Source organism: Takifugu rubripes, chromosome 17 (assembly GCF_901000725.2).
Source record: "Takifugu rubripes chromosome 17, fTakRub1.2, whole genome shotgun sequence".
NCBI lineage: Eukaryota > Metazoa > Chordata > Actinopteri > Tetraodontiformes > Tetraodontidae > Takifugu > Takifugu rubripes.
Genome location: NC_042301.1, coordinates 15096342 through 15117820, shown reverse-complemented (window position 1 = coordinate 15117820; position 21479 = coordinate 15096342). Strand labels below are relative to the sequence as shown.

At 42.2% G+C, this 21479-nt stretch overlaps 7 protein-coding genes across 9 annotated transcripts; 1 reads left to right on the top strand and 6 right to left on the bottom strand.

Moving 5' to 3' along the window:
• Nucleotides 1–1681: 1681 nt before the first annotated feature.
• Nucleotides 1682–2405, top strand: LOC101075208 (histone H1-like). Its single transcript, XM_011621180.2, has one exon. It carries the CDS (start codon nt 1738–1740, stop codon nt 2359–2361), a length of 624 nt encoding a protein of 207 aa, XP_011619482.2. The 5' UTR covers nt 1682–1737; the 3' UTR covers nt 2362–2405.
• A 638-nt stretch (nt 2406–3043) lies between these two features.
• LOC101071831 (histone H2A-like) lies at nt 3044–3585 on the bottom strand. The gene has a single exon (XM_003972507.3). The coding sequence runs from the start codon at nt 3461–3463 to the stop codon at nt 3086–3088; it is 378 nt and encodes a 125-aa protein (XP_003972556.1). The 5' UTR covers nt 3464–3585; the 3' UTR covers nt 3044–3085.
• A 2857-nt stretch (nt 3586–6442) lies between these two features.
• On the bottom strand, nt 6443–6912 carry LOC101072058 (histone H4). Its single transcript, XM_011613055.2, has one exon. The coding sequence runs from the start codon at nt 6802–6804 to the stop codon at nt 6493–6495; it is 312 nt and encodes a 103-aa protein (XP_011611357.1). The 5' UTR covers nt 6805–6912; the 3' UTR covers nt 6443–6492.
• A 2112-nt stretch (nt 6913–9024) lies between these two features.
• LOC115253391 (histone H2B 1/2-like) lies at nt 9025–9759 on the bottom strand. The gene has a single exon (XM_029851546.1). The coding sequence runs from the start codon at nt 9722–9724 to the stop codon at nt 9347–9349; it is 378 nt and encodes a 125-aa protein (XP_029707406.1). The 5' UTR covers nt 9725–9759; the 3' UTR covers nt 9025–9346.
• Nucleotides 9760–10422: 663 nt separating this feature from the next.
• Nucleotides 10423–11097, bottom strand: LOC105417715 (histone H4). The gene has a single exon (XM_011613056.2). It carries the CDS (start codon nt 11064–11066, stop codon nt 10755–10757), a length of 312 nt encoding a protein of 103 aa, XP_011611358.1. The 5' UTR covers nt 11067–11097; the 3' UTR covers nt 10423–10754.
• Nucleotides 11098–11643: 546 nt separating this feature from the next.
• On the bottom strand, nt 11644–14468 carry nansa (N-acetylneuraminic acid synthase a). The gene is made up of 6 exons (XM_003972509.3): nt 14207–14468; nt 13385–13600; nt 13175–13274; nt 12850–13004; nt 12456–12722; nt 11644–12354 (listed from the first exon to the last, which is right to left on the bottom strand). The coding sequence occupies exons 1-6, from the start codon at nt 14336–14338 to the stop codon at nt 12145–12147; spliced, it is 1080 nt and encodes a 359-aa protein (XP_003972558.1). The 5' UTR covers nt 14339–14468; the 3' UTR covers nt 11644–12144.
• Nucleotides 14469–15255: 787 nt separating this feature from the next.
• clta (clathrin, light chain A) lies at nt 15256–21260 on the bottom strand. Of its 3 annotated transcripts, XM_029851538.1 has the most exons (7): nt 20971–21260; nt 20294–20322; nt 19636–19753; nt 19424–19535; nt 18777–18830; nt 17239–17274; nt 15256–16245 (listed from the first exon to the last, which is right to left on the bottom strand). In XM_029851538.1, exons 1-7 carry the CDS (start codon nt 21146–21148, stop codon nt 16074–16076), a joined length of 699 nt encoding a protein of 232 aa, XP_029707398.1. In that variant the 5' UTR covers nt 21149–21260; the 3' UTR covers nt 15256–16073. The 3 variants fall into 3 exon arrangements, with proteins under 3 accessions (XP_029707398.1, XP_029707399.1, XP_003972559.1); XM_029851539.1 differs by lacking the exon at nt 17239–17274; XM_003972510.3 differs by lacking the exons at nt 17239–17274; nt 18777–18830 and having other exon boundaries at nt 20971–21254.
• Between the last annotated feature and the right edge of the window lie 219 nt (nt 21261–21479).

Below are 21479 nucleotides of genomic sequence, written 5' to 3'. Positions count from 1 at the left end.
AACTAGTTGTGATATTTAAAAATAAAAAAAAATGGCAGCCTATACATCACAGTTGAAGCATTCCATAATGCTGTACTGACCAGGTAATCTGTAAATTAATTGAGCGTATTGTTGTCTCCCTAGGCCTTAGTTGCCACGGTATAACTTGCATTTATTTGTCTTTGTTTTGAAGAAGTATGTCTCATACACTACCAAATGGCTGAGCCCAAATTAGTTGACTGTCCACCCACTGAAAAAGCTAGATGTTAGCCAAAATTAATAATAGATACTGTATAATGTAATGACCACCACACAAATTCAGTCTGGGGCATGTGAAACTACAAATATACTTTAGCTGAATATTTAGTACATTACCATAGGTAATTAACACTTGCATTCATTTATTTGCTAAATGAAAATGTAAAAAATGTCTCATTCATGCTGGTTGTGTCTTTCATTTAGTTATTGCAGCATAATGCCTAAAAGGAAAAGAAAATAAAAAGAAAGGAGCTACAACAGGCACCCTGTGTCATATTCTTCTTGATGGGTCAAGTAATTTTAATAACCTATTGCCATAAATCAATATACAGTTCCATTCAACATGTATCTGTATTAGTTGGGCTTTTATTTCTATTTTTTTTTAATTTTATTTTTAATTTTATTTTAATACCACGGTGATGTAATTAGGCAGCCAGCGGTGGCCTATACCGCAACGCTTCTTCTTTTTTTTTCCCCCACTGAAAATACCTGTGCACGCACGCCACTGCAGATCCGGCTGTCAAACTATGTTTACTATTACAAACTAAATTATTGTTAGTTAATTACAGGTTTCTAATTCAGCTTCTGCCTCTCAGGCATAGGGGGACAGAAACTGCTTCTTACGTCAAACTGTCTCAGTAATTCCCCGGCCAAACTAATACTCTTGATGTTTCACCATGGGACAGAAAGCCTTTTATACAGCATCGAATGTAGCAGTGTAAGTCGAATATTCGCATACAGTACTTTGTAAGATCTGACGGATGTGCATACAGTAATGACATTTACTGACCCCATGAAGCCAGGTAAGAGTGGGTCCAGCCTGCTCGGACTGCAGATGGCTTTATGTAAATTCTACTTACCAGACTGTCCTAAGTCTCAGACCCAGGCAAGTGAAAAATTTGCAGCCTTACCAGTATATTATAAATGAGAATTATGTTAAGAATTAAGGATTAACACGGTTGATATCAGCGCTGCCGCCATTGTGCCTAAACATCAGAGATGTGTTTGCTGCTTCCATACCAACATCCATTTCTTACAAAATAACAGAGAAACGATTGATATTTTTGCTTGAAATCCATAGTGAACCATTTATTCTAGCCTCAAAGCTGTTTTTTAAGATGTTTGACGCTTTTAAAAATATTTTACGAGCGAATTACTAGGCACGAGTCAGTAAGCGTCGCTCGTCAAGACTGGGAATACTTGAGCTTTGGAGGCTAAATAACTTAAATACGGAGAGTATTAGAAGGCTGTGTGAGTTGAGTGTGAAGAAGTGAATGTTCGCTATGGGTTCCTTGCACAGAAAGGCTTGCGCAGCTCGGTATCGTTGATTTGTTCAGGTTTTTAGGATGGTGAGAAAGCACAAGTTGGACGAGATTCGGGCGGCTGCGAGGAGGCAGCGAGGTGGTTGAGTCTTCACGGTTCTCATGGTGTGTTTAAGTGCAGTTGTGCGCGCCGGATTTGCCGATTGACTCACACAGAGAGAGACTAAGCTCAGTGAAGATGGCAGAAGTAGCACCGGCCCCAGCTCCCGCCGCTCCGGCGAAAGCCGCAAAGAAGAAGGTTTCCAAGGTGAAGAGGTCGGGCCCGACCGTGAACGAGCTGATCGTCAAAGCCGTGTCGGCGTCCAAAGAGCGCAATGGCGTGTCTCTGGCGGCACTGAAGAAGGATCTGGCAGCCGGCGGATACGACGTGGACAAGAACAAGGCTCGCTTGAAGATGGCCGTGAGAAGTTTGGTGAGCAAGGGCACCCTGGTGCAGACCAAGGGCACCGGAGCGTCTGGGTCTTTCAAGATGAACAAGAAGGCAGCGGAGCCGGTCGCCAAGAAGAAGCCCGCAGCCAAGAAGCCCGTAGCCAAGAAAGCGGCTCCTAAAGCGAAGAAGGCGGCCGCACCTAAAGCTGCCGCTGCCAAGAAGCCCAAGGTGAGCGCAGCCAAGAAGGCGGCAGCAGCTCCAAAGAAGTCGCCGAAGAAGGCTGCGGCGGCTAAGAAGGTGGCCAAAAGCCCGAAGGCGAGCACGAAGAGCCCGAAAAAAGTGGCGAAGAAGACGCCCGCGACAAAGAAGGCCCCAGCAAAGAAGACGCCAGTAAAGCCCAAAGCCAAGAAGGCAGCACCCAAGAAGAAGTGAACATCTCGACTACTCCCTCAAAGGCTCTTTTCAGAGCCACCACAGCATCTGAGAGAACACTCCCTTTACTTAACATGATCTTTCTTTATTCATTTATGTTGAAGTCCCCATTTCAAGGGAGACACTGACTTACTGGGCCTTTTTGCTGGACTTGCTAAGGTCTGAGACTTTCCAGTCACACCTAAAATATCAACTATGGGGGGGGGGACAATACTGATTTTAAACAAAAAAAAAAACAACCCAATAACAGACATGCAGAAAACCATGATCCAAGCCAGTATTCTCTTATAAGTGAGCATTCAGTCTCCTCAGAGCTCATGTAAGAAAGTGAATTTCCTCATTTAAAAGTGACTTGATATTAATAGTAATTCATACTATCAATTAGTGCCTCAACTGGAGTGCAGGTTTGCACATTGCTGTGCATGTTGACTTCTTACACTTAATAGGCTACAAGTGGAGCAGCATGAATCTTTTACAGTAATCTTGAGATTAGCCAAGTTTACTTGCTTTAGAAAGCTGTTATGGGGCCAGATTGAAGTTTTTTTTCCCCCTTTGACATTTGTGATACCAGGAAAAAAATTCAAAAAAGTTACTTTCCCCAGAAGCTTACAATACATTTTCAGTGATGCAATTTTCACTGCACACATCCCAATGAAGATAATGTTGCTTTTGAAAATAGTGAGTGGCTCTTAAAAGAGCCGTTTTGGGTGGTTTGAGAACGCATTTACTTGGCTTTCTCAGTCTTCTTGGGCAGAAGAACAGCCTGGATGTTGGGCAACACGCCACCCTGAGCAATGGTCACTCCTCCCAGCAACTTGTTCAGCTCCTCGTCGTTACGTACAGCCAGCTGCAGGTGACGAGGGATGATACGAGTCTTCTTGTTGTCGCGGGCAGCGTTGCCAGCCAACTCCAGGATCTCAGCGGTCAGATACTCCAGCACTGCGGCCAGATAGACGGGAGCACCAGCACCGACGCGCTCGCCATAGTTGCCTTTCCGGAGCAGCCTGTGCACACGGCCCACTGGGAACTGCAGTCCAGCCCGAGAGGAGCGAGTCTTCGCCTTAGCTCTGGCTTTGCCGCCGGTTTTGCCACGTCCACTCATCTTCAATGCGTATTCAAAAGACTTCAAAATCTAGAATGAGGCTTGTGTCGCCACACACCCGACTTATATGTCTACGAGCGTGTCCGACGATTGTAGTTCCACCAACCAGGAAAAAGTCCCCCGCAAAGCCGGTGGGTCCGTAATTTGGCGGACTTTTTGAACAGCAGTAGCCACCAATAAGCAGCCGACACCCGGGTGGTGGTCGCTCCCCCCGGGCGGTGCTGGAGCTGCAGAGGCTCATCTAACCAATCGCGAGTCCCAGTCTGAAGCAGCGTCATCGCTCTTCCAGCCGCTGTACCGCTTTAAGAAGAGCGTCGGCGGCCAAAGTTGCAATTTCCTCGTGTCCCGCGTCTCAGCAGTACAGAGCAATGGCAAGAACGAAGCAGACCGCCCGTAAGTCCACCGGAGGTAAAGCTCCCAGAAAGCAGCTGGCCACCAAGGCCGCGCGTAAAAGCGCCCCGGCCACCGGCGGAGTGAAGAAGCCTCACCGTTACAGGCCCGGCACCGTCGCTCTGAGAGAGATCCGTCGTTACCAGAAATCCACCGAGCTGCTGATCCGCAAGCTGCCCTTCCAGCGCCTGGTGAGAGAGATCGCCCAGGACTTCAAGACCGACCTGCGCTTCCAGAGCTCTGCCGTCATGGCTCTGCAGGAGGCCAGCGAGGCTTATCTGGTGGGTCTGTTCGAGGACACCAATCTGTGCGCCATCCACGCCAAGAGGGTCACCATCATGCCTAAAGACATCCAGCTGGCCCGGCGTATCCGTGGAGAGAGAGCTTAAACTGTCTGCTCGCACACCAAAAAAACAACAAAGGCTCTTTTAAGAGCCATATAAATTCTTTAAAAAGGGGCTTGATTCTCATTAGGGAACAAAAGACTTAAATCTGCTTTTTGGATTAAAAAAGTAGTATACGTAATCTCATTGTTTTTGATATTAGGGTATAAAATGTTTTTAGAGGTTTCTAAAATGTCCTGAAGTATGGACAAGGTTGGTATTGCAGCTCAACTGTTGGACAAAGGAATTAAATGTTTTTCGTATTATACATGAAATCTTGCAGTATTGACTGTGAATCTTCAACATGCCACTAAACCACTTTAGAATTGCATAATTACATATCTTATTAACCACATTATACTCTGACAGTTATTTAAACATGCTGCACCGAGATTAAATTATTTTCGTTCCTCAGTGGAGCAAAATTTGTAAGAGTAGTTACCAGGTAAATGTCAAATGCATAATCTTGACTAATAAAGCTTTCCAATTGTCTTACTTGTAAATTGATTTTTACAGAATGCAAGGCTTTCACTGTATTTTCTGTTGTCACAGCCCCAAGACTGTTGTTGCACTGCACGGCTCAGAAAATAAGTCTAGAATTAATCAGTGGATTTAGTTTACATAAATGATATGTACACATTAGGAGGTTAACTGAATTTGTAAATATAGTTTTTTTATAGTTTAGTACTCAACCCCACGACACTCTTTACTAAATTTCATTAAATTCTGATGTTCCACTTCAAAATAAATCAGAGATTATGCATTACAGTGTACCGGATTTCAGATTAATATTTAATGTCATAGATTTTGATGACAATTGTAGTTATCAGGGTATGTAGTTTGAAAAACACTTTATTAAAAGCAATGGCATGCAGGTAAAAGGAGCAATATTTAAAAAATAAATTACCAGAAACTTGTGTGACCTTGTAAAGAAAACACTAAAATTGCAAAATGTAAACTTTAATACACAACAAAAACATATTTAACAAACTTTTAACATGGACAGAAGGTGATTTAAATGAAACATTACAATAACTGAAGGCATAAATACTCCTTTATATCAAACAGAAAGAGCTTACATACACAGGGCACATTTCCAGTTACTTGCCCTGACCTGTTGTAGTGATTTCTCATCCATTCCCAAACACTCCTCACTCCTTTCACATGAGTCACATTGGCTCTATGGAAATAGATCATACAGTAGGAGTCAATGTGCTCCCACAACAAATGTTGCCCAGTTTGTAACAGATAAAAAACACAATTAACACAGAGGACGTAACAGTGGATACAAGGAGGGTTACTTTGTTAAAGTATATCAGAATCTCAATTTTCTTTTATCTAACAAAAATATAGTTATGTCAGACTGCATGTGTGCCTTACACAATTACTTTTGTATCCTGAAATACCTTGTCTGCCTTTAGAACTGTTCTGCATGTGCATTTTTAAAATCAAATATTGAATTCTGTATTTATGAAAGCACAACTGGTTTACTGAAATAAAGATAGCTCCGAACAATTATAATACTTTGTTTCCTATTGCTTACTTTATGGAATTATTTTTCTAGGTGACCTGGTATCACTGCCACTTGTCTACTCAATTTATTTCTGTATGTAAAAAGAAAGAATGTTGTAACTGAAAGTGTATTACCATGTAACTCCTGCCTGATCCACCTCTTTGCGTTCTATTATTTGGTTTTACAGTCACTCAGCCTACCATTGTGACCATGACTATGCAGCTAAAGCCATATTGCTGCATTGGGTGAGTCAGGAACTCCCATTTTTTAAGTTTACCCAGTCAAGTTTAGCATGGCAGATTCTTCTCATTTTAACAGTCAATGTAAACATTTCATTTTTTTTTTTAAAAAAAAGCCTGCAAATGCTCTATTAAGGACAGCAAGGTCTTGAGTTGAAGACATTTGATTTTACCAACTGTGACAAAAGTCTTTACCCCCCCACGCTCCTATTGCAATTCCAACAATTGTTTCAGATTTACTGAACGGAAGAGATTTAAAAGAACAGCTTCACTCTATGCTGTTTAACAAAGCATTTACCGTAATGCCTTGTGTGGAGAGCAAAAGGAAAGGAAAGCTGTAAAGCGTCTGCCGGCTTTACAGCTTCTGCCGTATTGTTGGGTGGCTTGACGCCTATAGCCTTTTCATTCATTCAACATACTTTGTCCAGTTATTCGGATTTTGCTCCATAAATCGTTTGGGTGGCCCTTAAAAGGACCTTTGGGTTGAGTCAGAACAAATGGCGTTTATCCTCCGAAGCCGTAGAGAGTGCGTCCCTGTCTCTTCAGGGCATACACCACATCCATGGCGGTCACAGTCTTCCTCTTGGCGTGCTCAGTGTAGGTGACGGCATCACGGATCACGTTCTCCAGGAAGACCTTGAGGACTCCGCGGGTCTCCTCGTAGATCAGACCCGAGATACGCTTCACACCACCGCGGCGAGCCAGACGGCGGATAGCGGGCTTGGTGATTCCCTGGATGTTATCACGGAGAACCTTACGGTGACGCTTGGCGCCTCCCTTCCCCAGTCCTTTGCCTCCTTTGCCTCTTCCGCTCATGTTTACTGTTCAGCTGAATTGCGTACAACTACGAACCGTGTCAAGGATTTCACACATTTAAAGAGTGTCTGAGGACGTATTGGAGAGCACCTCAGTCTGTTCCTCCCGCTTCTTCGATTCTCTTCACGCTTCATTTGTATGGCTCGTTTGCGCCTTCTACCGTTTAGACCTAAGAAATGTGTTACACGTGGCAACACAAGATGTCTGCTAAAGCTCAGCATTTGAATCGATCTTTGTACACACAGTGATGATTAGAATGTGCCTGAATAACGAGATAATCACAAGTTTAAGTACTGGGTATTAAAATAGTTCTCCAAACATATTGATTTCATTTATTCGATTTTATTCGATTTAATTTGTCACATTTTGTTGAAGGGTCCATAGAAAAATGTTAAGACCGAATAAGTCTTTTATGCTCATTTTAAAATCACAATATAGAAATATTACACAAAGCAGAAAAATACAAAAACACTCGGGCATATAGGCATTCCCTTCAATGTTTTTCTCAATGAGCTGCTAGTTGGACTAACAAGAGCTTCTATGCTACAATTACTTAAACTGTCAATGCGACAAATACATTTGTACATTGAATTTCTCAGGAGTGCCTTTAAAAAGTAACTGGCACTAAACCACCTAGGTATTAGCATTAACTACTTCATAGAATCATTCAGGATAACTGAAAGTGTCTGTAAGTTACCTTTACCATGAATAAGCAGTACACTTAGGTGAACAAAAGGCTTTAAACGAGCATTCAAAAAAGAACATACTGAACTTGCAATGTAACATGCTAGCCAGGGCATATAGTTTGCTGTGTTGACCGTTAATAATCACTTAGGTCATCTCTGACCAATATACTTTACTGCTTTACATATACTTTTACTCAGATGGGATACAGGGAAAGTCATTTTGTCCTGCCCCTTCTTCCAAGACATGACTCTTTTTTGCAATACATTTTAAGTCATATTCAAAACCATATTTGCTATATATATTATATATTTAAGCCAGTGTTACAAAAGCATTAGAGGCATCTAGAAAAAACAGAAATGCAGTCAAATTCTTACTCACCTATTTTGCAACCATTTCCTGGAGAGTAAATATACATATATTGGTGCCATCTTTCCTTTTAAAGCCAAACTAATTGTCCTGTTTAAGTAGAAACGTGTCAAGTATCAAAATGCAGACTTTCTGGCTACCATACTCCAGATATTCTGCATAAATATAAGCCTTGTTATTATCTTTCATTGAGATTGCATTTAAATGTATTAGGTCTAATTACAATATTCTAATTTGGTACAATGTTTTTTAGCACAAGTGCTTCTCTCTTAAAACAGTTTAACATTTATTGATGATGCTCACGCCATTTCTCAACTATTTCATCTGTTCCAGACAAACCTTAGAGATGTTTTACAGTTTTTCAACACTTTGACCTTCAAGTCATAATAAAAAATATTGTGCTGCATTTATTTTGCAATTATTGTGCTCTTGTCTAGAACTACCCTACCATTGCTGTCAAAGCTTCAGACTGTTTACTCAGTGTACTTTAACAGTTAAATTTGACCTTTTCCTATGTCTGATGATATGCTTGATTTCAGACGAACACATTTTGTGGATTCTTTCAGTTAATTTTCTGACTGAATTTGTGTCCTAAAGGTTTCTTCTCAGTATGGTTCCTAGCCTGTGGACCTTGGTTACTCAAGTGCATTGTGGTTGAATTGCCCTATGCCCAATAAACTAGATGCAGCTGCAGTTTGTGTCTCACTTCCTGTAGATGCTCGAATTTCCGTCACTATTAAAAGATTATCAAATAGAATTTGTGACCAGCCTTGAGTCAGCTCTCCAATCTCTGTCAAGGCCCTCTAACTGACCTCATGACCTTTGGAGCATAACTTCCTACAAGTTATTTACTACACCAGTTCCGAAGAAGCGCCCACAGTGACAAGCCTGTCACACCGATTCCTATTATGAAGTGTTTGAGTGTCAATGACATTCATCACTGCGCGTCTCCCACCTTAATTATTCAAGATGGTTCTTATCAGGCTGACAAAGTCACCTACCTACCATTTTAAACTTGGATGACACCCAACCAACTGGGACTGGTTCCAAGAGTTTTAATGGATTTCAGACAGTGTCAGGCCAGAGACGGGTATAAAAATAAAGGATTTAAGAGCACTTCCTTTCCTGCCAGTATCAAACTTAACAGCATGCATGGATTGCACAACATTTGGCATGACAACCAGTCTGCTTTATTACAGTAGCCCAAGTCATTTGCATTACATGCAAATTCCAATGATACATACAACATTCATTGCAACAACTGCTGTGGTTCCAGTTCCCTGTACAATTGAAAGTTTACTTGTCAGGTTAAACAGACCCATTCATGGCATGGATTTCTTTAGGATGGAAAATGCACCTCTTTCCTGAAACAACCCATTCCTTTGAGAGTATAAACCAGCCAATTATTTAGATTTCAGTGAACACAAGCTCTGAAGAGGATGTGGTGGCTCTTAGAAGAGCCGTTGGTTTGAGACTTTTGGCAAGATGTCTACTTGGAGCTGGTGTACTTGGTCACAGCCTTGGTGCCCTCAGACACGGCGTGCTTGGCCAGCTCCCCGGGCAGCAGCAGCCTCACGGCGGTCTGGATCTCCCTGGACGTGATGGTGGACCTCTTGTTGTAGTGAGCCAGACGAGAGGCCTCGGAAGCGATGCGCTCGAAGATGTCGTTGACGAACGAGTTCATGATGCTCATGGCCTTGGACGAGATGCCGGTGTCGGGGTGCACCTGCTTCAGCACCTTGTACACGTAGATGGCGTAGCTCTCCTTCCTGGTCTTCCTCTTCTTCTTTCCTCCCTTAGCGGCCGTCTTGGTCACGGCTTTCTTGGAGCCCTTCTTGGGCGCGGACGCTTTCGTTTGTTCAGGCATTTTCCTCCCGTTGCTCTAGAGCTCTGTAGTAACGTTGCCAGAGGTGGTCTCCTTTTATACAGGCTTCATGGAAATAGGACTGTGTGATCTCGCTCTTCTGATTGGTCGGCAGCTCACTCCCCGCACAATAGGAATGCGTGAAGTGGTCAATTGGCGCAGCCGCAGTTTACGTTGCCGTGCATTGCCGGTCCGGCACCAACATTATCACCTACAATTTTTATTTAAAAATAGGCGAAAATTGCCAAGAAAGTGTATTGTTATAACAGGAGCCTGAGAGGAGGCAGAGTGAGACTTGAGGAGTGGGGGAACAAAAGGAAAAAAAAAAAGTCAATTGTAACTGCTCATCATAGCCTTGGGTCGTTGAGACAAGTACAAGCAGGAAACGGGTTTGTCAGCGGCCGTTAGAAACACTCACGAGTGGAACAATTCGATATTAACAGTTTTACATGCTGAAGCGCTTTAGTTTAATATTTGAAAGCAAATCATTCATATTCCTGATAGTGATGGGCAAATTATACCGAGGGTTCGGAGCTTGTGTCGCTCTTCCTGAAGCGGGGTGATTTGAAACGCCAGTGTCACGTGACCTGTTTCGCGCTTCTTTGAAGTCTTGAATGTGTATTAGAGTAAGGAGGATAGTATCTGCATATTTGATTGTAATGACAATATAATCATTTGGTATGAATGAACAAAACACCTGGATGAGCGCAATGAACTTTTATTGGTGTCATGGGATAGAAACAACGCTTCAGTCGTGCTCTTTAGAGGTTGCTATGGCTTCCGTTGTCCACCAGATGCCATCTTTGAAGTCCCGAAGCGTTGAATCTTTTTCGACGGTTGTTCGGAAAGTCCCAGTGCGTCATGATGCGTCACTTCCGCGCCACAAATTCTTGAAAAAGATAAAAATCATGTCGGCACGGGATTTTCCGGTTGAAACCTTTATTCATGGTTTCAAACAGACACGGATGTAGCTCTTTGGGATATGTGGGTGGCCCTTAAAAGGACCTTTGGGTTGAGTCAGAACAAATGGCGTTTATCCTCCGAAGCCGTAGAGAGTGCGTCCCTGCCTCTTCAGGGCATACACCACATCCATGGCGGTCACAGTCTTCCTCTTGGCGTGCTCGGTGTAGGTGACGGCATCACGGATCACGTTCTCCAGGAAGACCTTGAGGACTCCGCGGGTCTCCTCGTAGATCAGACCCGAGATACGCTTCACACCACCGCGGCGAGCCAGACGGCGGATAGCGGGCTTGGTGATTCCCTGGATGTTATCACGGAGAACCTTACGGTGCCGCTTGGCGCCCCCTTTCCCCAGGCCTTTGCCTCCTTTGCCTCTTCCGCTCATTGTTATTCAGGTTCCTCGTACAGACGCAAACTGAGCTTTTCCCGCCGCTCATCAAGTATTTATAGGGCATTTCTGCGGACGTGTTAGAGGCCATGGGAGGAGTCTTTGTTTGCCACTGCATCTCATTGGTGGGTATCTTCAGCGCTGTAGTGTCCCGATTGGATCATTTTCCCCTCGCTTGTGGTTTTATGAAAATAACGGTTGGCTGCTTGATAAACGTGTGATAAAATATAACTGCGTGATATTTATTCAAATTTACTACTAGTTGGCCATCCACACTGCAAAAGATCCCTCCATTGCTGAGTGTGAGTTGGAAACAGCCACGATCCACTGTTGCATTAGTACAAGAAAACTAGATCCCATTTCTTTTCATTTTTATCCTTTCGCAATATCAGAGGACGTAAATTACTTTTTTGGGTGGGGGGGTTATATTTCATCTTTAGGAACTTTGCTGATGAAAAAGTGTACAGGAAAGACAACCAAACATTTCAGGGAATCACTTAACATCTAAAATGAATCACAGTGCAAATGTAAGCAGAATAAAAATATATATTTCACTCAAGTATGAAAGTTCAAACAGATTGGAATGTTTTTTTTATTTAGTGCTGAGTATTTCTGTTTGTCATTTATAAGTTCATCAAATACAAGAGGCTGCCGGAAACAGAAGAATCAAGTCATTTTATTTGTAAAATTCAGATTGATACAGAAGAATCAAGTCATTTTATTTGTAAAATTCAGATTCAAACGGAAGAATCAAGTCATTTTTTTTGTAAAATTCAGATTGAACCCGAACGTGTGTCACAATAAAGAAGAAAAACTTAGATTCAGGCACCTGTCTGCAGTGGTCACTGCAAAGACGCTGTACAAATCCTGTTTGATTTGACAAACATTTAAATTACTGATGAAAAAGATATGCTTTAAGATGTCTTCTTACAGTCTTAGAAACTACCAATAAGTAAACCATTTTACGCACCAACATTCAGACCGCAGCAGTGTGATCATAAACAGAGAGCTCTTGATTTTCTAGTATAACTGAATTGATTAGATTTGCCACACGCCTCAGTGGCAATTAGCAAAATCAACATTTGGCTTTCTTCCCATAGCTGTCCACCAACTCAGGCGCAATGCTCTCGTCCTCTTCCACGTTCTCCATCATGGTATTACCGACCAGCTCGAAAATGTCCTCAGCCTTGACCCCCATGGGCTCTGCCACCTTCACTGTCAACATGTCTGCAGTCAGAACAGTTCCTTTCGGGATCTTGGTTTTGGCCACCACAGACTTGCCGAGCTGGTTTGAAAAGAACAAGAATCCAAAAGCATATATTTTTAAACAACACAATTTTGACCATGTGTTTTAAAAGCCACATTTAACCACAATTTGTATGTCACCTTATCATGGCATGGCTTCTCACAAGGCAACATCCTCTTGACGCCACTCCCCAGTGCCCTCTCTACCAGTCGAATGGAGCGAACCAGCTCGGCTAGCTCAGGTGGCTCCAGGGAGGCTGCATGGTCACTTCCTTTCCATGTCTTGTCCAGGGTCACATGACGCTCGACGATCTTTGCTCCAAGAGCCACAGCTGCTACTGTAATACTTACGCCTGACTCATGGCCCGAATACCCAATAGGGATATCGGGAAACTCCTTCTGGTATTCCTGTTTTTAGTGAACAAACAAAACAACTCTTGAATTCACTGGTTTCCCATGTCAGCTGATTTAAACTTGTCTTTAACCATATTCTGGGGTAATTAATGGCTTTGTGGACAGATGTTCAGTTTCCCACCGTTATCACTCTCAGGTTGACGTCTTCAGCTTCTAGGGGATAGGCACTGGTGCACTGCAGTATGGCAAATTTCGGATTGTGCTCCTTCACTGTTTTGTAGACTCGACGCATTGTCTGCATAGACTGCATCCCGCTAGACACCACCATGGGACGTCCTGAGACAGACAACAGCCTTGTAAATGAACTCAAAATACAATATTCCTGATGATGAAACAAAGCAGAATGAAACGGTTCAAAGTTTTTGGTCTATAACTGCTGCAGCTCCCAAAATATATCGAAAATACATACCGTGCACCTTATGGTCGCAAAAATATGGGAATCCTACCTTTCTTGGCAGTCTTTTCCAGATAGGGAAAGTTGTTGGTATCTCCAGAACCAACTTTGAAAAAAGGCACATTGAGTTCATGAAGAAATTCTACTGCCATCTGAAGTCGGAAAATAAAATAAAGGTAAAATTAATTAAAAGTTGTTTGTTACGGTTTCCTCGCAAATAAAACAAGGTTGTAGTGTTCAGATGTAACAAAGTCTTTCCTACCTCATCCATCCCAGAGGCAGTGAAGAAGATCCCCACCTCTTGTGCATATTTTTGCAGCTGTTTATACTGTTCATGAGTAAACTCGAGATGATGCTTGTGTTCACCATAGGTTTTCCCCCAAGAGTGTTTGGAAGTGTACGGTCTCTCCAAAGCTCGTTTGTTAAACTTGTACTTCAGTTCACTTTTCTGGAATTTGGCACAATCGGCACCACAATCCTGTGAAGGTAGATATGGTGAAAGTGTTGAATATTAAAGACAGAAAACACTGAAATTTGAATTTTTTTGTAGCTTCTGCTCCACATGAAATCCTATTTAGAGAGATACTATCTTGGGAATCAAGATTGGGAATTTGTCACAAAACAAAAATCATTCTCAAAAATTGTTATCTTTATTAATGACGGTTAAAATCATGTTAGCAGTAGCTGTCTTACATGAACAATTACTCTCAAGTCTCTCACATTCGGAGTCTGACACATGCACTCACACATGCACTCACACATGCGCTACAATCTTTTTACACTGTCATCCGTTACACCTGGTGTTTCTCACGCAATAAAATGTATTACCGGTATTTATCCCCTCTGGGCATCGCGGAGCTCAACCGGAGCTTGACACACCCCAGTCCAAAAGATCAACATCAACCAATAAAAAAATAACATACCGCTTCATATCAGCCAATTAGAAAATACATACCATGCACAAAGAATATTACGTTACGACGTTAATCACGACACTATGAATTAAATGTTGAGGAATATCTGCTTAGTAAAACTAAGTTACAACGTTGACTAAAATAGTATCAATGTGGAGTAGATCCGTTACCTTTGCCATTTTGATCATTTTCTTGGCGATTTCAATGTCTCCTTGGTGATTTTGTCCAATTTCAGCGATAATGAAACACGGATGGTTTCCTCCCACCACACGACCAGGACACAGTTCAAACTCTAACGGCATTTTGTTCTTGAAAAAGCAAAGAAAATAAAGCCAATCGGAGGAATTTTGCTAAATAACGGAACGATAGCAGCGCAGCCTCCCTTCAGACGCCGAGTGGAACCAATAGACTGACGTACGTCCAAGCCTTTCAAGAACTTCCGGGTTATAGTTCAGTCTAACAGTCGCATTTCCGTTAAGATAATAAAAGCATTATTGATCTTAAAGCATGCGTGTACACGTAAGACTAAAATGCTCTCCAGTTTAACCAGTTTGTTGTAATTATGACTCATCAAAATAATTTTTAACCACACGGTTAACCAACCATACATAAGGTCAGGGACAGAAGTACAAACCTTAGTAACATTATTTCTTTTAAAGAGAAATATTCAACCATTCCCAAATCTTCACTATTGCATAAGATCTACAGCTACAACACAAGTTTTAGATATATTCTAATTATATTCTATATAGAGTATGTTCTATATTCTAATTCTAATTATTCTAATGATATAATTACTATATTTAGATATATTCACACAAACACAATTGCCTCACCCAAGTAAGGCGTTAGAAGACACCAAGGTTTTTAAACTCAGCAGTGGTTTGGGGCACAACTATTAAATACAGAAACAGAGCGAGAATAAAAATTGATTTAAAGATTTACGATCAAGACTGACTGAAGCATCGCGGTCTCATTTCACAATTTCCATTTCCATTAACTAATAGAAAATGAGGTGTGTATCAAAAACTCGATCCTGTCCTTGAGTCCATGTATCATATTTAAAGTATTTACACTGGAGCTAATGTGATAGGCTGTCACGTAGTCCAGGTATTTTCAATAAAGTAGTAAATTAATTTAAAACACCGACTCAGTGCACAGGGTTTTAAGCCTCAGTTCCAGCTAATATGAGTGAGTGTAAAGTGAAGACAAGATGACATAGTTTCACTTTTTTACTGATAACGAAATCAACCAGACAATGAACACTCAAGGTCAAGCAACAGCTGGCCAATATCTACTCTTGTAAACTGCCTAATTTCAGTGACATAGTTTTTATATACTGTATTTATATATAGGCTTCTGTATATGTACATAGGTACACGTATAGTGTACATACACACCGTTGAGATTTAAAAACACACAAACTGGTCACATTTACTGCAATGACTGGACGTTGTTCTTTTCCTGACCGGAGAGATTTCGGAAAAAGGGAAATGCATAGATTGAAATAACATCACATACCACAAGCGGGCTCTACACACACTTCAAAGTACACAGACTAATTAGTTTTATGCTATTTGGTCCTCAAAAACAAAAAAAAAAACATATACTGAAAAGAGAATACAGCATAATGGGAATGGTGTTGACTGCTGTAGGCTCAAATATTCCATCCTTCCCTTTGGTGTCACCGCTCTCTAGACAAGTGTCCAACTTTCCACAGGACGAGACCTGCTCTTAAATGGACAGAAGGAAACACTGGAAGATGGAATGCTAAGACCTGTGAGTGAAAACCATTCAAAGGCAGAACATTTTGAGCTGGTGCTTCAGGGTTTTTATTTTTTTTTCCCTTTGGAGGACTCAGGTGAAGGTGGGACCACGACCTTCCACTGCACTGCAAGATTAATAGAGAAGCAGAGAAGGGGCAGAAGTCCACTTCTCTTCAGTATTCAGCCTATGGTGGGAGACGAGTAGATGGGTTGGATATTGAGTAGTGACAGAGAGATGATATAGTATGAAACCCCGAGCGGATCAGCCCGTCTAACGGACCAGCGGGGACTGTTTGAGGGAGATCAGGACGGAGCGCATGCGAGACACGTCTTTGGCCTGCTTGCTGGACTTTGGGTTGAAGTCGCAGAGCCGAGCCACCCGCTCCCACTCTGTGCCGGGGTTGTTGTCATCGAGATCTGAAATCATGGCCTCCTCTGCTGCCCTGCACGCAACAGAGAGGACACAGCGAAAGGAACAATCAGTGGATGAAGAGGCAAAATGTAGTGGTACACGGAACCCCCCCCAGAGAAAGCCCTTCGCTTAACACATCAGAAAACTCAGACTTTGGGTGAATTTAGAATCACTTCAAATTAATACAGATCATTTAAAATATTGTAAAAGCAATTGCATCAAAAAAAGCAATATTTGATTTTTTTTTGGTTCAGTAGACTCATGCTTGGGGTTGAGACATCCGATAATGCCCACAAAGAGGGAGAGGTGGCTGCAATAGTCCTGCAATCTGCTTTAGACTTAATAAATCTGCTTTTTTTTTAAAAAAACAAGTGAGAGAATTGTAAAGAAAACTATGCAACATCCAGGAGTGAGTCTTTTCTGGTCCTACACACCGTTTAACTTGCCCCAGGATTGCATGTGTAGCAGGCTACTCATAGATTTGTAGAAACAGATCTAGTTCTTCTTATAGTTGCGTGCTCACAGTCACCAAACAACACATTTGTGTCAGACTTCCCACATAAAGTTGACACAAATAACATCAAAGGAAATAAAGGAGAACTGAGGTGTGACTCTTACGAGACATTTTGAGATGCAAACTACCCGTTAGGGTTGAACTAAATCCCGCCCACAAACTCGTACTTCCACTGCCATGCTCTTTTTCTAGTTACACACAGATATTTGTATGGTTTCATCCCACCCTGCAAGCAAAAACCCCAGCAGCTACTGTATGAACATCACATTACACAAAGCAAAATGGAAATGGGAAGCCAATGAACATTCACTGTCACAACCAAGAGCAGAACACGGGGAGGAAAACGACACCACGAGAACACCGACTTAAACGTTTAGGCAGTGGATTTAACCGTTGGGATGGGGACACATTACATGACGTAAACACACGGAAAGAGGAGTGCATTTACCCCCCTGTAAAGAGTTTTAAAAAAGCATTATGGAAAGTCTGGGTTTTGTATGTTTACTTAACTGGTCTAGGCGGTAGCAAGGATGGTTAATGTGTGTGCTTTAAGGTGCATAGAAAAAGAAAAACAGGGAGAAACAGTTTCACAAGTCAGAATTTAGAAGAGAGAGGGAGTAAAATGAAAGACAACAAAAATGAGCTGAATGCAGATGTTGAAAGCTGGCATGCAAAGAGCATTTTTTTCTTTGTATCAATAACCTTCGACTAAGCGGCAGGTTCGCTGTGCAGCCTTTGGCCTTGCGTGGGAAACACACCGTCTAGAAATGATCTCCACACTTTTCTTACCTCCTGAAAATGTCCATAAATGTCCACCATTTGCACCCACACCACCAACTGGAGCTCCACGAAGAACGGCCAAATCGGACAACTTTAAGGTGTTGATTTGGTTTTTTTTAAATATATGTACAAAGGAAGGACATCACCACGCAGATTAGATTTTCACTGAGACTTGATAGGAAAACCAAAGGCTGCACAGGTTAAACGACTGGAATCACATCGTCCTGAAGACCAGCCTGGAGCAGCCGACGCTCGAAAAGAGCATCACCACTGTTTAGTTTGAAGCAGTTGTGGCTTCCATGATGTCACACGTGGCATCCTCAAAAATCATTAATATACATTTAACATCACTTTAGAAACTGGGAACCTGTTTCAACTAGAGAAACAAGGTGTATCTTAGTTTATTTATATCATTTTAATATCAAGGAAACCTCAACGTCCACGTGGGGACAAACACAGCTGCTTCAAACAAATAATCCTGACTGAATTAATGGTATTTGGCTTAATTTGAAGGGAAAAAAAACACAAACATTGAAACAAGTCAAACCAGATTCATTGGATAAACTCTTGAGGAAAGGAAATACGTGTTTGCAAAACCTTTTTTGCCGAAATGATTGTGGAAGAGAGAAACGTAGGTAAAGGAACAATGGAAGACTCAAGACTTGTCTTATGGAAGGTCATTCCCTGAGATATCCTGAGATCCAGACAATAATGACATGCAGGGCAAGGGGGCGAATAAAGCGTTCTCAGAACACAACACAAATGATCAAAAAGAAATGATGAAACACTAAAGGATACGGTAACTTTTGTTATTTACCTTCGTTGATCCAGATTACTCATATTTATTTGTGTACACATGCTTCTGTGTATTTTCCGTCAAGCTAAATCTCGTTGTGTTGTATAGTGACGATTAAGATTTTCTTTTCAACTGTGTGTTTCACAACAAGGTCCAAATGTGGCTTTAAAAAATGAACTCTTCTGCATCTAAAAGGAATAAAGGAGAAATGTATGACAGGGTTCAGACACAAAACCTTATGGCTTCATGACCCCTACCACAGGAAGGGCAACTTTCCTGTTTGTAAAACCTGAAAGAAGTAATAAAAAAAGTTGCCAAATCCCTTTAAAAATAAAATCTAAGATGGCTCAAAGAACATGACAACAGGGGAAGGAAACTATGTCAAAGACTTAATGGTTGGGAACAAATGACAGCGGAGAAAACAAAAACAAAGGAAGACGAAGGGGGGAGGATGTTAGTTGGAGCAACATACACATAACCAATGAGTTCAGAGAAGGGCTGCTTGTAGAAGTCTTCATCCAGCACCCTGGACAAACGTCCGCCCCACGGACAGAGCAGCGAGAAGGCAGGAAAGAAGAGAGACAGCCGTAAAAGGGATGGAAACACAAGCACAACAGGTTAACACTCAACCAGGCCTCCATTTTCAAACGCAACATCCGGTTTCAAAGGGTCAGAGAAGCTAACGTCGAATCTCCTGGTGACTTTTACATATTTAAGACAATTAATGTCTGTTCGTGCTGTTTCATTTTAATCAGTTTACATTAAGCAACCTAACGATCGCTGTCGAAAAGAGTAACGTGTCTTGGACAGAAAATCAATGTGAAAGGAATCATATCCCAAACGCACCGTTAAGAAGTGAGTTGTGGCTGCAGCTAATGTATTAATAACGGTGTTTAGTGGTGATTAGTGAAGGAAAGTGACACAGAAATGTAACGTGATGAGCTCTCATGTGACTGTTGGGGGATAAAACCCAACTCTCAGTCACATGACCACTAAATGTGAAGCACTAAATGATTAGACATCAACAGTTAGATCAAAAATTAATGCACATATCAACCTATTGGCTCCCTTGTTCCCGTGTTTGACCGTCCCAACACTAAAGGTCAGCAAAACCAGTACCTGTTATTGGTTTTGGTCTTCTCCAGCTGCTCGTTCTGCCTGGCATTCCACTCTTCAAGCTCCACCTTGGCCTTCTCCTTCCACTCCGCTTCCTGCTTGCGAGAATTCTTATCTGACAGGAACAGAGGGAGGTGTGCTCAAGAGTTGGGTAGGGAAACGCCAGAGGAAGGTACAATCAGAAAAATAAGGAATTGTGATGTGTTCTGTATTACCTAGCACCTCCAGCCTATCTTGTTGCTCCTCCCTCCACTTGCGTAGGCTTTCAGGCTCAGCTTGAAGCCGGTCTGCATTGGAGATAGCGGCATAGGCGTCCGATGGACCATTACTTTCCTGGAATAAAACGAAAACAATAAAAGGTAACAGGCACCACCATTAACAGTTTCTGTGAATCAGGCTGCTTTTTCAACAGAGATAAAGCTACACTGGCCAAAACTCCACCATGATTCAACAAAAGCGCCACATTTCTGAGTTTTTACTTGGAAGCATTCATTTCATCAGTGTTGAGTCTTAACATTTCAAATGAAAGGTCCTGTCATTGCAAAATAAAGCCATTTTGCAATGGCAGGACAGGAAAAGGAAGCTGGCAAGAGTTTACTCAGCTATTCAGACCTCAGACCATTTTTGACTATCGTGTATTGAAAATGTAGATGCATTCTTTCGAGGATTTCAGGATGCAGGATTTATTATTAGGATTCTGGTCATTGATATTGCAACGACATAGTTACCAAATGCTTAAATTATTGAAAATATTAGAGATTGGGCTTGGTTCTGGAAAGGTCCCCTTTTCCGTGTTTTATTTAAACAGATGCAAAGAGGAGAAATGAACAAATCAACATGAAGACCAAAATGAGACCATGTTGGGAAAATTACCCCGTGAAAATCTCCATTGACGGCACCACCTAGAAAAAGACAGTTAAAAAAAAAAGGAATCAGAATTTGAAAGGATCGAGTAGTCCAAAAAGAATAAATTACACAAGAAACAATGCACATTATAACACATTGCATCATTGCCCACCCTGGCCATTTACGACAAAGAATGCACATGTCAGCAGCTCTGGCAGATTACTATTGCAAAACCACATCCAAGCTGCGGCTTCAAGGAAACGAGGCAGTTATGGTCGGTCGAAGGTCGATGGAGATCCATGGATTTCCTCTTGCGGTTGTCACTTTAAATGCAAACACGTTGAATATGTCGCATTCCCAACCCCGGTGCAACCTAATGAATGAGGCGGCTGATGTTATCGGGCCGCTTCACCCATTGAAACGAACCTTAACGCGGGCGAGAGGCTCCATAAACACCTAAATATGTCATTATACTTCGGTTTCATTCTCCATTTTGTCTTTACTGACTACACAGGATCGTGTTGCCTTTAGCTGGCTAATGTATTGATGATAGCTACACAGGCGTAGCTAACGTTAGCAAGCCGGCTAAAGGCGTCAAGCTTGGGCACATACTGGCTCAAATGTGGACAATGTAAACGATCGATAGGACCGATTCGGATTACAAGTGTAAAAGTGGAATTGGCGTTGTGGTAGATTGCACCCACCGTTGGAGTCGGTCAGCGACGAGGGGACGTCTCCGCTGTCCAGGATGCTGAAGCCTTCGTCGTTTTCAATCCCGGCGATTTCGCTTTCTTGCTGAGCCAAAAAGGCAGCGGCGGGATCTTCTTCCACGCCGACACCGTTCCCGGTGGCGGGCGCGTTCAGCATGTCAAAATCGTCCATTGTTGTATTAGTTGCGTGGAGATGAACGCGGTGAACGCCGGACAGGTGCTGCGGTTGACCGATTTCGATTATCTCAACGGGAAGAAGGACAACGAAAATATGCCGAGAGCCGTCGAAAACGGAAAAGGTCGACGGACCAATCAGAGGCCAAGTACGCTGATTGACGTGAGCGAGGACCAATTGGAAAAAGGCTTTAGCAGCAGCTGACCAATCACATGCTTAAGTCTCCTGGTTTACGGGTCCCATGACCTGCTACGTGACGTCTGAGCTGTGATCCGCAGTTAGTGCGAGATTCAGCTGTGAAAAAGCGCGATATTTGGTCATTTTTTAT

Coding starts and splice junctions, on each gene's coding strand:
- LOC101075208 (XM_011621180.2), top strand. CDS start 1,738: ATGGCAGAAGTAGCACCGGCCCCAGCTCCCGCCGCTCCGGCGAAAGCC.
- LOC101071831 (XM_003972507.3), bottom strand. CDS start 3,463: ATGAGTGGACGTGGCAAAACCGGCGGCAAAGCCAGAGCTAAGGCGAAG.
- LOC101072058 (XM_011613055.2), bottom strand. CDS start 6,804: ATGAGCGGAAGAGGCAAAGGAGGCAAAGGACTGGGGAAGGGAGGCGCC.
- LOC115253391 (XM_029851546.1), bottom strand. CDS start 9,724: ATGCCTGAACAAACGAAAGCGTCCGCGCCCAAGAAGGGCTCCAAGAAA.
- LOC105417715 (XM_011613056.2), bottom strand. CDS start 11,066: ATGAGCGGAAGAGGCAAAGGAGGCAAAGGCCTGGGGAAAGGGGGCGCC.
- nansa (XM_003972509.3), bottom strand. CDS start 14,338: ATGCCGTTAGAGTTTGAACTGTGTCCTGGTCGTGTGGTGGGAGGAAAC. Junction 12,723..12,849: donor TCAACCTGAGAGTGATAACG/GTGGGAAACTGA, acceptor CACTAAAAACAG/GAATACCAGAAGGAGTTTCC. Junction 12,355..12,455: donor AGAAGCCATGCCATGATAAG/GTGACATACAAA, acceptor TTTTCAAACCAG/CTCGGCAAGTCTGTGGTGGC.
- clta (XM_029851538.1), bottom strand. CDS start 21,148: ATGGACGATTTTGACATGCTGAACGCGCCCGCCACCGGGAACGGTGTC. Junction 20,323..20,970: donor GTCGCTGACCGACTCCAACG/GTGGGTGCAATC, acceptor GTCTTTTTCTAG/GTGGTGCCGTCAATGGAGAT. Junction 19,536..19,635: donor AGATAGGCTGGAGGTGCTAG/GTAATACAGAAC, acceptor TGTTCCTGTCAG/ATAAGAATTCTCGCAAGCAG.